This window comes from Hippoglossus stenolepis, chromosome 22 (genome assembly GCF_022539355.2).
Source record: "Hippoglossus stenolepis isolate QCI-W04-F060 chromosome 22, HSTE1.2, whole genome shotgun sequence".
In the NCBI taxonomy this organism is placed as follows: domain Eukaryota; kingdom Metazoa; phylum Chordata; class Actinopteri; order Pleuronectiformes; family Pleuronectidae; genus Hippoglossus; species Hippoglossus stenolepis.
In genome coordinates this window covers 1083390-1101002 of record NC_061504.1, presented here as the reverse complement: position 1 = coordinate 1101002, position 17613 = coordinate 1083390, and the positions used below count along the sequence as shown (strand labels likewise).

Genomic DNA, 17613 nt, shown 5'->3' with positions numbered 1-17613 from the left:
ACTAATAGCTCCGCCTGAGCCACATTATATCAATGTGATTATATAAACAGCTTCATCAAAGTATGTGCTGTGTGGTCACATTGTGCTGCTCTGCAACATCCAACATCACGGCCAGATTACACTAGTGCTCCTTGCAGACATGCACTGGACTCCGCAGTTCCTCAGTATTATCTCTGGAGGAGGTACATTTTTGAAACGAAAATGTCAGAGTGAGACGCTCCGCACTTTCTACGGACTTTCTCCACCTGGCCTCCTCGTATATAGTCCGTAGAAATTCAGGAGAATCCGATGTGTGAAGACTCCGACACTGTAAGGGAGCTGTAAACAAAATCACATGATCTACGCAGTCGAGTTAATATGTTTTTCCTGCCTCTGTCTGCTGCACCCGGCGGCTCCACCTCTCGCCTGAATAATGAGGAGGATTTGTTGCTGTTGTGAACGTGTCTGTGCAGAGAACCCCCCCCCCCCGCTGTGTTGTGCATGTGTATGTGCATGTGTGAAAGGCCAACTCTGGGTAAACTCCTTAGTCAATTCTCTGGGGTTTTTTTCTGAAAACGGCTTAAGGGTGGTGTAGCCTCATGTACTAAAACCTGTATTAGTAGTGTTGAGTTTTGTTGTTCATCACGATAAAGGTTTTCATATAGAACACAGTTAATACAATATGATGCTATGTTTTTCATTGAATGGTCTTTCACAATTTTGACATCATTCTCTTATTTCCTGGTAACTTTCCATTTATACTCTCAGAACTTTATATTAGCTATGTTTCATTGGAAATGCACTGCGTTTGCCAGCTTTTTTATTTCTTTATTTTGGTTGTTAAATTGCTCTTAAATCGAATTCTCTGGAGCATTAAAAGGGCCTTAAGAAGTTATAAATTTGTCTTTCTAAACCTGTGTCATATGCACACGGTAGCAGACGGTCTGTCAGTAGAGCTGTGGGATATTCAGCCAGATACATAGCTTTTAGCAAAGGATGGAACTATTGATTAGAAGGTGGGATTGAGGTATTGATCGACTAGAGTAAATATCAAAGATGGATCCCAGGAGATAGCCTGTGTGTGTGTGTGTGTGTGTGTGTGTGTTTAGTGAAAGTGACGAATGACTCCTCCCTCCCACAGGAACAGACAGAGATGGTATTTGCGGTGGAAGCACTGTGTGGGGTGCGTGTGCATACTCTTACATCTGTGTGCATGCCTTTTACCTATTTGTCAATAACTGCAAGTGTGATTCAACCTTTCTCCTGCTATCCATACACAGTCCTATGTGAGCGTTAATTAGTTGCTTAGGAGCATCCTCATTTACAAAGGCTTCCTGTAAGATGGCCTCTGGGAACCCAGATGTTTGTTGTTGATGACATCAAGATGCACAATCATGTGAAACACAAACAAAAGCCATTGTGGGAGTCCTACCTTTTTATGTTAATACGTTAACATCATGGTGTCATAGACAATTAGAATGACAGCCTCTGAGAACCAATCCTTGGTATTGTTACTGATATCCGCAGCTACAATGATTTATTAAAGGAGATATGAGTCGCTGTAAATTGACTGTGTTCCTCTAATAATGATTTTTTTGGTGAGAAAATAATGCAGTGCAAATACAGGATAGATGGAGGTTAAGTCAACCCTCAATGCACCCACTTTTGTCTGTCCTCTCTCTCTCTTCTCTCCCAACTTTATCATTTCAAGATGTTCAGAGGCATAATGTATGTATTTAAGCTCAAAGCTTATTTAAGCTCCATTAAAGGTAATTATATATCCCGTTATAAAGAGCAGCCATCCCTGGAGTGGCCATTAAGTGTGGGTAGATGTGATGATTCTGCCAGTGTTTATGGCTGCCAGAATAATTACTAAGCTGTGTCTGAGTTGGATAGACCGGGGGTGGTATATGTTGTTTTTACACATAGGCATCAGAGCAGAGATGGTGAGGGCAAAGAGGGAATGTTGAGGTGTGTGTGTGTGTCTGTGTGTTTCTTAGTTTATGTACAGATGTCTCTACCAACACCTCTGTATAGAAGAACCAGTTTGCCCTACTCTTGAAGCTTTTCTTCTCACTGTTTTTGTAAATCATCTTATCAATTCAATACCATGTGCAATATTTCAATTGATTTCAATATCATCGGCAATATTTTTATTTCAATATATTTAAATATAATGTTCAATATTTCAATTGATTTCAATATCATCTGCAATATTTTTTTATTTCAATATATTTCAATATCATGTGCAATATCCCATATTACATAGTCCTTTATCATTAAATTTTACGGCCACTTTAGTTAAATATTTGTTTCTCTCTAATGTAACTTTGCTTATCTTATTCTCCTCTCTGATGACACAATAGGCCCTGGTTCTGCATTACTTGGTATACACTTAATTTTATTTAATTTACAATACACTTATACTTCTGCTTTTATATTTCTCTTCACTTTTATTTTAGACGTAATTTTTGATTGCTTTTTTTTTTTTTTACTAATCTCTTCTAAATCTTGGAGCAAGATGGCATATGTACAGTATATGTAAATGCAAATGTGAACTTTTGCTATGAGGTGGTACCAATTGACCTGAGTGTGTGACCCTCAAGTGCCCCCTGCTCAGGAGGTGAAAGGTCAGAGAGCAGGGGTCAAAGACACAAATTAGCAATGCTAACATTAGCAGCTGTGGGAATAAATGACCAATCGTTATTATAGTTCAAAGGGGCAAACTGTCAGCGGGAAGGAATAACATTAAACAACATGTCAAATGGGTGCAGATAAGGTCTGCTTCTCCTGGTTGGGTTTAGGTGACATTTATTGGTTTTCCATGGTTCCATCTGTCCTTGCAATAAATCAAATGATGTGTACATATTACCCACCTATACAACTGGGTGTGGAGCATCAGGTGCTCAGGTGAAATGCATCCTGGTATAGGCAGAGCGATAACGGCTATGCAAGCAGGAAAGCTCTGACAACTCAACCTTTTTTGTCGCTGTAGCACAAGTGAGGAATTTATTGCTTCAGTTGACTACAATTACCATCAACACTTATTGGACATCCACATAAAAAGTGGTGAATTTTCCCTTTAATAGCTTTTTCCTGCTCTTTATTGGATTCGGGGGAATTTACACTGTAGCAACCCGAGCCGACGTTACCCACGATAGCAGTATGTTAGTGAAACACTCTGTCCTCCAAGAAAAGTGCCAGTGTTTGTATTTTCAGCAAATACCCAGTAACAACACATTTGTGTTCGCGTGCCATACTGAGATGGTCAAGGGATGTTATTAGTGATGACAATGTTTCCAGTGAATAGACAGCACCCTAACCATAGCACTTTCCCATCATAACACAGATTTATTTTCCAACAGTGATTTGTAATAGTTTTGAAGCCCACATTAATGATGCCATGTCCAGACATTAAATTCCATCTTCTCATCCTGTTTTTCCATCAATATCCTACCACTTCTTCTCTGTCTGGCTTCTTCTACCTTCATCCTCGCTCCTCCTCTATTTCTTGATTTGTTCCCCAACTCAAGGGTTTAGGTTGTAATCCCCTACAGTTTTCATCACTTAAAGCACCAATCAAAAGGGGCTTAGCCTGTGTTATCTGCAGACTATTGCCCCCTCCCTCCTCCTTTGCTCCTTCTCGTCTTCCTTCTCATCCTACTTGCTCCTCTTTCACCCTCTCTGCCCTCTATTCATTTCCATTATGAAAAAAAGCACTGACTAGCCAAACAAAAGGTGGTACAAGACATGACTTTACAGCCTGGGTTCATGTGAGGACACGGTAGTCTGGAGGAAGTGAGAGGTGGATGCATTGAAGTTTTTGAAACCAGATCAGGCAGCAGCTTGCGGTTGGCACTGCCTCTGGAGCTCAGGTAACTTAAGGTTCTATACCCCTGAGTTTCTTGCAGTGGACCCATTCTACCACAAACACAAGGACAGTGTGACTGTGGGACAAACATGACCGTTATAAGCATCTAAACACCTTCTTGTGTTTTACACCGATTGTTGAAAATAAATGATGCTTAATTTTCATGTTTAGGGTGCTCCAGTGTAATTACGCTTCAAATTAGGTATAACTCAGGCATCAGAGAAGGCTGTTACCACCTCTCTGCTTGATTTAGACGATGCGTCCCTGAAACTCTGTGAGCCCGTGCACACCTGCTATTAACATGTGTTTTTTGTGATCCAATCTCAAGTGTACAGCCCTAAGTACAGGTGTGAACGCATGTAGATTCAATCATGCAAGACCACATTACGAGGAGGTCTGGGCCAAGTGTCCACATTCTTTTAACCGTGAAAATGCAAATGACGTACGTGTTTGCTTGAAAAATAAGGGGACTGCATTTGTCATTGTTTTAATTTGCGCCACCAGACATCGACGAATGCCAGGAGAACAACGGAGGCTGCGATCACTTCTGCCGGAACACAGTGGGCTCCTTTGAATGCAGCTGTCAGAAAGGCCACAAACTGCTCACAGACGAACGGTCGTGCCAAGGTCAGTGACTAACTATATGCAGTAATTCTTACTTTCAGACTTGCACCTTCTGAAGTAATGATCACTCACAGACACACAAATAGTTCTCCCTATTTCACTGTCTAAGTGCCCCTGAGCAAGGCACCTTACTCCCCTAACATCTGCTCGCCGGGCGCTTTCCATAGCTGCCCACTGCTCCGTGTGGTCCCTGTGTGTGTGTTGTGTTCCGTGTGCACAGCTGAGGGTCACTGTCCCCATTGCATGTATTGCTTGTGTGTGCATGATTGCGGGACAATAAAGGAATCTTAATCTTAATCTTAATCTTAATCTTAATCTTGATCTTAATCTTAATCTTAATCTTAGTTGCAGCAGTATAGCTGTCTTCCTCGACTGAGTGTGCAGTGTACATGTAGAAGCCAACTTGTGATCTGTGGTAATGTTTGTACAACCAAAGGCAGATTCCTGGTTGCAAGTCAGAGCAAGAGACAGGAGCACAGACAAACACACAATCGTTTTTATCAACAACAAAATCCAGAGGTGTTTCTTTCTGTTGCCCAAATCCACCAAAGAGTGAGTGTGGGTTCATGTGGGTGTTTGTCCCGTGTGTATACGTGTGTGTGTGTGTGTGCGGGTTGGAATAACTATGTACCAACAGAAGTGTTTTGTGAGTCTTTAATAACGAGGTGTTGAGTGTTGTTAGCCACATCACAGCATCAGTGCCTGTGGCGGACTCGCCTTTGCCAGCGTGTAATGCTTGCCAATAGCTGCCAGGTTTGTCTCATCCACTGACATCTAGCCTGTTTAGCTTCAACATGGGCTTTAAATGAAATATAATGTTTAATCTGTCAGCCCTGTCTGTGCCTGTGAGCTTTTCCAGAGAAAATAGCTCAAGGCACTACACTGTGCTAGTGATAGAGCATGTGCCAGAACTGACTGATTTCCACAAAATATCCCATCTATTCTAAATGTTTAGAAAGGAAGAGAGAATGAATTAATTTAGTCAGCAATCAAAATAAATGTCAGCTGTCACTGTCAGAACACCTCGTCACAACCAAGGGTGCGTCTCAGGTGAACGAAAGCACAGCCAAACCTGAAACCAGCATTTATTTTCTTCATGTTCCTATTACATTAAACAATTGTTGACAACCTCATTGTGCCCAGCTCTGTTTATGTAAACTCTCAAAACAGGTAAGCTGTTCCAAAGACCTCTCTTGGACAGTTTCCTGGAGTTATTTACTGAGCCAAGACCCAGGCCTTACTTCCTCCACATAACAAACCCCATTATATCATGTTATATTATTAGCCCTGTTAAGCCCTACAGACAAGTCTAAAATAAACCAGCTCCAAATGCTGACCTCTATTCCTGATAGCTATGATATTTAGACACATGCACAAGCAGATGTGCATACATGTGTGCGGGAACACACACGCACACACACGCACAGCACACGCACAGCACACACGTTATTCATGTTTTTCCGAATTGGATAAATACAATGAGCGCTTGTCCTAGTTAAGTGAGCAACAGATTTTTTTGATTTAATTGTGTTATTTATCTACTGTGATGATTGATCCTTTTCAGTTCTTTGGTAGCAGCCCTATTTGTCCATAAATGAGTCTGGAAGATTGTGTTGTCTGACCATCAATGCTCCCATTACCCTGATTTGAACCAGTTCATAATGCCATTAATGTATGGAGAATTCAGCCACATCTGTCCTGCAGCTGTGGTATCATTGACAGCACTGATAGGTTTTCATAGCAGAATTTTAACCAGCAATGATGAAATATCAGTCAGGCAGTGCAGTTTGCTGATCAGCGAATACTCTGGCTGGCACTTCTCTGGAAGCTCCAGCTGCAGATAAAGTCTTGGGACACAACCACAGCATCCATGTACCCTTCTTTGTGGATGTAAACACACAATCTGCTGATGATTCCTTGTTAGTTCAGCAGTGAGTTGGTTCCGTCTCGATAGCAACACAATGTTGCTGTGTTGACAGCAAACACTTCATTAAAACCAGATGTTTTTTTTACTTTGTTTGGTTTGGGATCATTGAAACAATCTTTTTATTACTGTGTGATATTTTATTCAGTATTTATTTCACAGAATCTCATTTTTAATTGTTAATACATCAAGCCATTGAAAAGGAAAGGAAAAATAAATTTAAGTAACAGATATCCTGACATCTAGTTTCTATGGCTTACATTTCCAACATTTCAACCAAAATCTTTTTTCCCTCGGCCGTTCATGCTTGATAAACTCCTCCAACTTGTTGACTTAAGGCCACCTGTTTGTAGAAATAAAGTTATCTTTTGTATGTAGAGACAGCTGCAGACCTTCCAAGTCTGTATTTTCACTGCATGAGTGGGATTAGCAATGATGTTCCACTGAATCCATTTATTGATGTGCCTGAGATGGAGAACAGAAAAAAAACAGGAAATAAAGTCACTGACGATGATTTCTCACTAATTTCTCCTTTTCCCTTTCCAAACTCTGTCCACTGCAAACAGTGTAGCTCCAGTGTTTCTCAGCAGTCATGTTTTCTCCTTGGTTTCCCTCAGACATTGACGAATGCTCCTTCGAGAGAACCTGCGACCACACCTGCATCAACTACCCTGGCAGCTTCGAGTGCTTGTGCAACAAGGGATACATCCTGTATGGCCTCACTCACTGTGGAGGTGAGGCTCTGCTCACATTAAACTGATTTCCCACAGCATGCATGAAACAGTAAACTGGCCTGGAATTTGATGTGTGACACGACTGGAGTGTGTGAGACAGTGGATTCAAATGAACGGTTTTGTGTTGATGTATCTGAAATGGAAAAGAAAATAATGTTCTGTGTGATGGGTCACTGAATACGCCTGTGAACCTTCTCACACCTTAGTTCCCCTGACTAATGTCTCCCTGAGTGTACTATGTTCCTTTGGGCCTGATGGTTTGGGTGTACATAGCACACGGGCCTGTTCACCACATTCATTCAAACACACATGCATACAGTGTATCTGCATGCCACACTTTCTCTATCACACATCGATCACTCACTGCCAGCACAGCCCAAGGACACTTTGGCAACGTGGAACGCGGGAGGCTGGGATCGAACTGCTGACCCTCTGGTTAGTGGATGACCCGCTCTACCTCCTGAGCCGTAGCCACGTACATTGGTCAAAAACTAAATCATTTGGTCTTTGTGAACACAAATAATGTACATGTTAAGTTGTATATACTGTACAGTTGGAAAGTCAGATCTTATTGCTAATAAGCATATTCATTCTGCTGTGGAGATCCCATGTTTTTGTTTACAGCACATCAACACTGATACACACACTCTACGTGTGTGGCACCACTTTTTCATCCTGAGATATTTGTTTTCTCTCTGTTTTCTTTTTGCTTCTGTCATGGGTTTGAAACGCCATTAACATACCCTCTAGCTCGTGGTGAATCCTGTGGAGATCACCTACTGGGTTCTTACATCGGCTTATTCTGACATTCGCTAGAATTTTTACTGGGGGCCAGACAGGACACAGACATTTGCGTTCTCACATGCAGCCCCTCTGGAGAATCTCTGGACTATGTTCCGCAGTTTAGTGCATGTCTGAAAGCAGCTCTACTGTGTGCATGCTCCCAGGGTGTGTTGGTTTGTGCTGTTGCACACTCGTAGCTCAGTCATCATGTAGCTGTCACTGCTCTGTATTGCACTGACTGACCACACTGGAGGTCAGCATGACATTTACTCATCAGCCATAACAGTAAAACACATGACTGTTTTTATTGTTGAGGCTTATGTTTTTCATTAAACTGGCATACGTTTTATTTGACCAGGATGTAATCCACTCCTGGATGCTGCCAGTAGTGCAGCACTGCACCACTGGTGGAGTACGAATTTAAATTTTGGGATGAGCTATCCCTTTAAAGCACGATACTGACAACAGGCTACATTTGACTTTTCCCAGTATTTGGTAATATGCTTAGTAGAGCGAGTACTTACTTTACTTTATCCTCTGTAAAGACTTTAAAGACTGTAATGAAAACAATTACTCATGATTGGGACTGTGTAACCAAACTGCTGATGAAATATGTTGTGAAAGTTGCATGAAAAAACAAACAACTTTGATTTGACTTCATGACCAAGACTTCAGGCGAAGTATATGACTTTTCCCTTCTCTGAAAATTTGAATGTACACACTTATTTAACTTAACAAATGGACAGAAAACAGGGATTAGGATGCAGCGTATCGACTACAGCATGCATGACATATGTCTTCTGTCATCTTCTTTCCTATAAACACATATAACTGCACAAACCTAATATCAAAAATGAAAGACGTTCACTCTTTTGGCTGATTCTTTTGTTGAAGAGATCAAGGAGAAACGTTGCTTCAGCACTCAGGTTCTCAGGTCCACATGAAATGGCATGAACTGCTGTCACAAGACAGAGAATCCACTCAATATCCATTCTAACTGAGTCTTCAATTAGCCTAGCCCCAATCTGCATGTCATTGGGTTATGGGAGGGAGCCCGTGTAGCAACAGAAAACCCATGCAGACACATGGAGAACTTACAAAGTCCACACAGAAAGATCTTTGGCGAATTCGAACATCTCTCGTCTACAGAATTTGCCTATAATCCGAATGTCTTGTCTCCCTTTCTAGTAATTTAACTAGGTTGCCTCATCGATTTAAAAATTGCTCTTTATGGTTGTGTCTCAGACATAGATGAATGTAGCATCAACAATGGGAGCTGTGAGTTTGACTGCGTAAACAGTCAGGGCGGCTACGACTGTGTGTGTCCACCTGGACAGAAACTCCATTGGAACAGGAAAGACTGTATCGGTAAGTACCAACTCTGTGTGTGTGTGTGTGTGTGTGTGTGTGTGTGTGTGTGTGTGTGTGTGTGTGTGTGTGTGTGTGCGCTTTGTTTGAGTGTGTGCGTGCGCGTGTTGTGTGTGTGCCTCTGTGGGTGCATGTGGTTGTCATGGTGATGTGACTCTGTGTGTTCCTCAGAGGTGGTGAAATGTCTGCCCAATGGGAAGCCAGCACCCCGAGCTCAACTGACCTGCACTAAAAATGGTGGGGCAGAAGTCTGCTCACTCTCCTGCCCCTCCAATGCCCTCTTCCTTGCAGGTACGCACACACACACACACACACACACACACACACACACACACACACACACACACACACACACACACACACACACACACACACACACACACACACACACACACACACTTAAGTGCGTTGTTAGCACAAAAGCAATAAGATGAAGCTACTTCAGCTCAGACATGTTCTAAGGATGTCTGCGCTGAACGACTCTCTGAGCTCATTCCACAACTTCTCCACTGGGTTAAGGTTTGGACTCAGAAAGGTGGATGTTCTTAGTTTGAAGACATGCTGTTGAAGATTTACTTCCATGTTTAAAGTCATTGTCCCACAGCATCATCCAGCTTCTACTAATCCTCAGCTGGTGGACAGATACTCTGACATTAGTCGGTGATGATCAACTTGAGAAATGTATTTGTGTTGTATGAAAATAGTCACGTGCAATCATGTGCATCAGTAAATTTGAAGACACAGAGAAACATACTTCTAAGGCTTGTTGATTTTAAAAAATATCCCATTTTGTAACTTAATTTTATTTGCTGCATCATTAAAAAATTACGATTATTATTAGAGCCAATTTGCAACTTTTAGAATGCTAAGATTATGATTGACACAGACGTTATACCTTGATAGCATTATCATTGTGAGCATTTAGCTCAAAGGACTGCTTATTATTTTGAATTTAAATATAAAGGTTTCTTCCAAAATGTACTATCTTTTGTACAAAGCAATTATAAATAAATAATAAAAATAAAAAAGAATGTACTATAGATGTGCATAAATATTATATATTAAACATAGTCAAAAGACTGAATGACTCATATACGTGCCTGGATTTATTCATCATCGCACTTTTGTGATATTGTTGTACTGTTTGACTGGAAGTCGTCTGAAAGTGGTCTGGCCCGGATTTGAATGTACAAGATAAGGGGAGGAAAAAAAATAGACCTTAAAGTTGTTGACTCAGTAATTGATGTATGTTCCACTCCTGTAAATCACCGTAAAAGGCCCCTGAACAGTCCGCTGTCATACTTCACACTTTGCTGCCCTCTGCTGGAGGCGTTTTGCAGTCACTCCTCAGTTTGGTCCTTCCTCTTGCCGCTGCTGCTGCTGCTTGATGGAGGCAGTGGAGCGGTACCTCATGCTGTATTTGTGGACTCCCCGGGGGGCTCTCCACTCAGACTGATGTGTTTTTCACTCTATGAGGTTTTCTTGGCCTCAGCAGTTTGGCTGGCACCCAGGCATCCCCTCCTGCATTACTACTTAACACACATCTGTAAATCGATTACAGTCTTTGATCACAATGCTTTTTCCATAGCGTGGCCCGCGCTCTGTTTAACTTGGCCACCGCCGTGTGAGAATGATGGATAGCACTCAGGCATGAGGTGAAATATTTGTTTTTCTCTATTTGGAGTTCTTTTTAATTCAGGGCGAGGGAGCCATGTAAATTCCTGTGGCTGAATGCAGCCCGGGCTCATAGGTATTTAATGGCTTTTATGACCTCTGAGAGTTTCATCCCTCATTTATTACTTGAAATATGTCTTTGTGCGTATGTCTTCATCAACAGGATTCATTTGACTTTCAATTGATTTATCAAAGAGGGTTTAAAGTCACACGGCAGCTCGGTCTGCTCTCTGATACTGGAGGAGGTCATGCAACATTTACATTATTTTTTATCCTCAACACTCTGACCATAAGTAAAACACACACATCTTTTAGACGACAAAACAATAACCAGCCTTCTTATCAAGATGTCAGTTTTTTCTTTGTCTTTGTCAGTAGGTCAGTAGTCTAATGTGTGTATGTGCATGTGTGTGTGTGTGTGTGTGTGTGTGTGTGTGTTTCTTACAGACTCAGAGAACAGCTACACACTGAGCTGCGGGGTGCCAGTTCAGCCTGTTAAAGCTCCTCAGAAGAGGAATACCACCACTGCCTTACCCTCCTGTGCCGGTATAGTAGACCAAGATTGATGGGCGATGGGTTAGGCTTGACTTTCTGTATTCAGAGAATGGCCCAAAATAATTTTTAATTCACAACAAGGAGAGAAACACACACTGTAAACACTTTTAACACTGCAAGCACAAACTGAGTATGTCTGTTAAATACAGTGTCACAACTGAGCCTGAAAAACTGTCAAATTTGCTGCCTACATAAGTACACAAATACTATACAGTAATAAGAAATAGTGAATTGTATTTAGTATTATATAGTACAGTTTTGATTTAAAAGAATAACAAAATTTGACCATATCCCGTTATTTTCCCGTTTTTTGTATAGTTTATGAGAACCAAATATAGATTAAGGGGGCTGCAAATTTACCCTTTGCATATTTTTTTACTTTGTACACCTGTTGGCACTATACCCCATCTCATGATTAATGGTCCTCCATTTTCTTCTGCTGCCAAAAGACACACTGGCGCCGCCCATCAAACAGAAGGCCAGGTTTAAGATCAAAGATGCCAAGTGTCACCTGAGGCCCCGCAACAAGGAAAAGCACAGAGATTCATCCAAGCAGAACCTGCAAGGTGAAGACACTCTCACATAGGGTATCGAATGGGGTCAACAACAACAGTCTCTGCTCAGTGTTGAGGAAGACAAATGCTGTCTTATAATAACACATTCTGCTCTTTCCCACCTGGAAGGAGGCCACTTCCCCTGCACTGATGACTGCCAGGTAACCTTCGTCAACCTCAAGTGCGACTCATCTAAGAAGCGTCGGCGAGGACGCAAATCGCCTTCAAAAGAGGTTTCCCACATCACAGCCGAGTTTGAGATGGAGATGAAGGAGGAGGAAGCCTCAGGTATAATATTCTCTACACCTCCACTACAAAATGATGAGCTCATACCATATAGAATAGATTGTGGGGAACTGACAAAATGTTTGCCTCAGACTCGTGTAATGTGGACTGCGTGCGGGAGAGGATGAAGCAGAAGTTGCAGAGCGCCATGCGGACACTCAGGAAGTCCATCAACAAACAGCAGTTCTACATCCAGTTCTCTGGGACCGAGTACGAGGTGGCTCAGAAACCATCCAAAGTACCGGAGGGAGCTGAGGCCTGCAGCACCGGACACGTCTTTAGAGAGGGAAAGTGTGGTAAGTTTGTTCAAATGGTTTTTTTTTGTGAGCCCGTGCACACCTGGTATTAACACGTGGGTTTTGTGATCCGTTCTAAGCGGACAGCTCTGAGTACAGGTGTGAACGCGCTCAGATCGGATATAGATCTGATCTTTGACTACATACAGAGGTGATCAGGGCGTCCACATGTGTGTCCACATTCTTTTAGCAGTGTGAACACAAATGCATCCTGGGCCATATGAAGGACGACTACTCAGCTGACGTCCTCTGAGCCGCTACAGCTTCTCTATGAACTGAACCTTTTTTTTCTCTTATCTGTGCATTTTAATACCAGGTGTTAACACACGCACTTAGCGCTGGCCACTTGTGGTCAGATCTCTCAGAACGGATGTTAATACCAGGTCAGAACTGGGTGAAGGTGTAACTGTCCTGTTGTAAGGACAAAAATCTTTAGGAGCCACAGGAAGTACTACCCTGTGTCTCCCTCCTCAGCGAGCTGTGGTGTGGGGACGTTCTACAGTGGAGAGCAGGAGCAGTGTGTCCAGTGTCCCTCTGGCACATACCAGGACACGGGGGGTCAGCTGTCCTGTGAGCCATGTCCCAGTACTGACGGACAGGGTGTTGCTGGAGCCAAGAACGTGTCTCAGTGTGGAGGTAACTCACCAATAGTCACTGAAAACGCCTTGTTTCTTGCATTCATCTCTCACTGAAACTACTGTTGTATTGATCATAGTTAAACACAGGAGCTGGCTGCAGCAAATAGTCAAACAGGGAACTCAGTCCATTTGCACCCATGTGGTATGTGTCCTAACAACTCAGCTATCATGTTATATGACTCAATTGCCTTGGTGCAAATATGTGCAATAGGTCGTTGCTACATTGATTTAGATTTAGTATAAATGCATAAATATCAACATCTTTTGTTGGAAATCACATTGTGGTCATTAAAGCAAACATATCCTGAGCCACATCCTCAAGACAGCACCAAAAGCCAGAGTAAATGTTCGTGTGTGGGGATTTGAGTTTGTTATTTATCATCAAATTGTATTGACTCTGTGTGACTCTGGCCCTTAGGTCAGTGTCCAGCGGGTCATTTCTCGCCTGACGGATTTCGCCCGTGCCAGCATTGTCCGCTTGGCTCCTACCAGCCTGAACCAGGCCGAGTGCTGTGCTTTACCTGTGGAGGAGGCCTCATGACCAAGTATGACGGATCAGTCTCTTTTAGGGACTGTGAGGCCAAAGGTGGGGCTTTGTGTTTGTCGACATGTGTCACTATTTTCATAGACATGTTCATCACGTCGTGTCTCCTGCATGTCTGTCTGTACACTCTCTGCTTAGAGTTAGTGCGTGCATCCTCTAATCAGCACAGTGGCAGTTGTTGTTATTTTCAGACATGACCTGCGGAGGATCTCTGGAGAGTTTCTCCACATTTTTCCTTTCACACATGCACAACGCAACGGGAGGTTCTCTGCTCAGACACATTCACAAAAACAACTAATCCTCTGCAGGATTCAGGCGGGGGGTCAGGGCTCTGTTTTCTCACAGACTTTATATAAAGGGGCCAGGCTGAGAAAGTCTGTAGGAAGGGCTCTCACTCGGATATTTGCATTCACACATACACATCCTCTGAAGACACTGATGGGGAATTTAGGATTTAAGGTGCATTTCTAAAAGCAGCTTATGACAGAAAATATGAGGCATGTCATTATCAGCAGGATTTTATGTTGTATCACCAGTCTAGATGGCAATTTGTCGAGCTCCCAACTGAACAAGTGCATTGTGACATTGATATCCACAATACCTGTGCCAACATAGCATCAGTCATACTTTATTATTCTGTGGTTGGTTGTTTTTATATTACAATGGCACTATATGAGCAGACATTTTGCACAGTCAGACATCCAACTGACTGTGGTGATCCCATGACTTTTCCTCTCAGTCATTTTGCTATATACTTTTTGTGTATATCCAATTGTCACTGAAACCGTGTACAAACACGGTTTCAGTGACAAATAAACATAACTTGTCATACAGTACAGACAATGGAGCCCCAAGGGCCACCTGTGTTATATGTGATACACAACAAAGTTTAAATCAATAATATGTATTTTTCACAATAGTTCATTTAAAAGAAAACAACAAATGCAGCCAGCTGCACTGCCATCAATGTCAATCTGAGCCCTTGCCCCAGTGAGCGTGAGAGCATGCTACTAAAAAATCGCTCTTAATAACCTCCCAATTTTGCCATCTCCCCATCCCTTATGGGAGAGATGCTGCGTGTACAGTTTGTGTGTGCAGTTGTGCATCCAAATGTTAATCCTGCTAAATAATTACTGAGTTTATTTTTGACCGACTGAGGGACCCAGAGCAGAATGGGGTCAGAGCAGAGATGTTGTAAGAGGTGCACAGTAAAGCACTATTTGCATCTCTCTCTCTCTCTCTCTACCCACGTCAGTGGTCGGCAGGCAAGTCAGATTCAGCATAAGCTCGTTTTTTCCAGTACTCGGTTTTTCCAGTTCATGCAACAAGTTTACAGTTCTCTACTGCAGGGGTGACTTGTCCCCCACTCCCACAGCCCTGACCGGTCAGTTCCAAAAGCTAATCAGCTGAGCTCCAGAGAGGAGAGAGCCTTCAAAACACACTTTGGTTTGTGTGTTTAGTGACGGACTAACGATTTCAATGTAACTGGTCGTGTCACTTATAGGACAGATTGCCATAGCATCTTATACTTTAGGGATATTTTGTAATTTGAGCTGTTCATCTCTCACATCAAAACTATATATGTTAATACTGGCTTTTAATTACATTTACATTTCTTCAGCAGATGTTTTTGTCCAAATACACTTTTGTTCAGTTAAATGAACTGAAAATGTACTTTATTTACACAGCCCTTTTCCAGTCTTATCAACACAATTTCCCCCTCTGGGATCAATAGAGTATTTCTGATCTGATTTCTGAACCACTCAAGGCACTTTAGAGTAAAAGTCTTCATGCACAAATTCTATACACAGTTCTCTCTATCACACACTATTGTAAGCAAAGCCATCAGTGGAGATTTGAGGTTCATTATCTTCCCCAAATAGGAATTGAACCACCCAGAGTCCAACCCAGCTTCAACTGACTCTACTGTCCCGATATGAGGGAGGAGTTTGTGTCACCATTGTAGAATCTTCACCAAGAGAAGCGATCACAGGGTCCTCTTTAATAAGTTGATGCCTTAATAACTTGAGGCGATGCAGTGACCAGGCTCCGTGCAGCCATGAAGTAGGAAGGAGCAGTTCACCTCACTGCCCTGTAGGCCAGCACCAGAGCACTCAATGAAACTAATGAAAGAGTGGGAGCAAGTGCAGTGGACGAAGGAGAGGAGCAGTGTTGGAAAAAGTGGGAAGGTTGAATACAAGCCAGAAAGCAGAATTGTGGGTTAGTTGCAGAGCTCTGATGGCAGGGGAAGTGCTACAGTCCGAGTCAGGGTATGACAACCACCTGGATCAGCACCTAGGCCATCGCCCTGATGAAAAATTGACGAATCTTACTGGAATCTACAGGGGTTATTGCTGCATATCTTCGTTATATCTTTGTCAGGAACAGTTTGTCATTCAGGATCACTCCCATACTGTACTGTCGTGGTAATGAACACTTGTCAGTGAGTGGATCCCTTGAGGAACAGAAGGTCACTCTTGTGTATGCTGATTGTCAAGGTAAAAGGGAAAACAAAATGTACTCATACTCACCACTACGCAGGTGGAGGGGTGGGTGAAGGGTTTGAGTCCACAAAACACTTTTGGAGTCTCAGGGGTAAACATAAAATGCCTCCATACTGCTCCTGTGGTGTCATCCAAGTGTCCGTAAGCCCCGACATTCAAATCCGACTCGAAGCAGAGTCATTTACACCATGTTTTTAGCATAAATGTCCTCTGATATATCCTCCTCTGGAGCCACGTTCTCTCTATACTCTCGTCCAACGGGCATGTGACGACATCAGCGATGCTCGAGAGTTCTTGCGATAGCAGCAGTATCTCGCTAAAGTCGACACGTGCCCCTTATGTGAGAGCATAGAGGTAAATGACCTCGCTTCCAGTCGAATTTGAGTCACCCCCCCATATAGATTGCCTGCTATTTATGTGGTTATTTTCATTCAGCTCATACGGTTTGTATGCTGACTTCTTGTCCCCCCTCAGTGCACTGTGCTCCTGGACATTACTACAACTCCACTACCCACCGCTGCATCCGCTGCCCAGCAGGAACCTACCAGTCGGACTTTGGGCAGAACTACTGCATCACTTGCCCCGGGAACACCACCACTGACTTTGATGGTGCCACCAATGTCTCCCACTGCAAAAGTAATGCTGATAATTGCACTTAGTATTTTAGTATTTAACTGAGACTCTGAAAAATAAGCTTCAGAGGCCGTGATAGTTGTATTTTCAGTCTTTTGTCGAAGTGAGTTATTGTGCTAAGTTTCTGTTATTCTGTCCTCAGACCAACTGTGCGGAGGTGAGCTGGGGGAGTACACAGGCTACATCGAGTCTCCTAACTACCCTGGAGATTATCCGTCGAATGTGGACTGTGTCTGGACCATCAACCCACCACACAAGAGGCGGATCCTCATTGTGGTACCAGAGATCTTCCTCCCCATTGAGGACGAGTGTGGAGACGTGCTGGTCATGAGGAAGAGTGGTAAACAGATACTCTAATGCATGAGTACATTTCTCTCTCCAGTTTTCTGTCAGTGAACTGTTTAGATAAATTTATACTTCCTCTCAAGAGCCTTATGGTATTTGCTGTCTCCCGTCGTTCTTTTATAGCTATTGAGCTATTTTGAGCCATACAAACACCTACATACAAAAATTCCTAAATAGCTGGAAGGACTTTTGAGGTATTAAATACGTCCTTTAGGCCAATTGAGTCCTTTCTGGGATTTGACCAAGTGAAAAATTCCACAACTTACAAAAACAGTGAATGAGGAGGAAAGCCAAACACCCTG

The 17613-nt window shown here is 42.7% G+C and overlaps 1 protein-coding gene across 2 annotated transcripts in view; it reads left to right on the top strand.

Moving 5' to 3' along the window:
• Nucleotides 1-17613, top strand: part of scube1 (signal peptide, CUB domain, EGF-like 1) — a 98513-nt gene that overhangs the window by 77123 nt on the left and 3777 nt on the right. For both annotated transcript variants that reach the window (XM_035148000.2, XM_035147998.2), the window contains 12 exons: nucleotides 4355-4477; nucleotides 7016-7132; nucleotides 9161-9283; nucleotides 9455-9574; nucleotides 11405-11503; nucleotides 11962-12078; nucleotides 12196-12354; nucleotides 12444-12647; nucleotides 13122-13283; nucleotides 13704-13871; nucleotides 16808-16969; nucleotides 17109-17306. In XM_035148000.2, coding sequence (XP_035003891.1) covers nucleotides 4355-4477; nucleotides 7016-7132; nucleotides 9161-9283; nucleotides 9455-9574; nucleotides 11405-11503; nucleotides 11962-12078; nucleotides 12196-12354; nucleotides 12444-12647; nucleotides 13122-13283; nucleotides 13704-13871; nucleotides 16808-16969; nucleotides 17109-17306 — 1752 coding nt within the window. The remainder of the gene's footprint in view (nucleotides 1-4354; nucleotides 4478-7015; nucleotides 7133-9160; nucleotides 9284-9454; nucleotides 9575-11404; nucleotides 11504-11961; nucleotides 12079-12195; nucleotides 12355-12443; nucleotides 12648-13121; nucleotides 13284-13703; nucleotides 13872-16807; nucleotides 16970-17108; nucleotides 17307-17613) is intronic.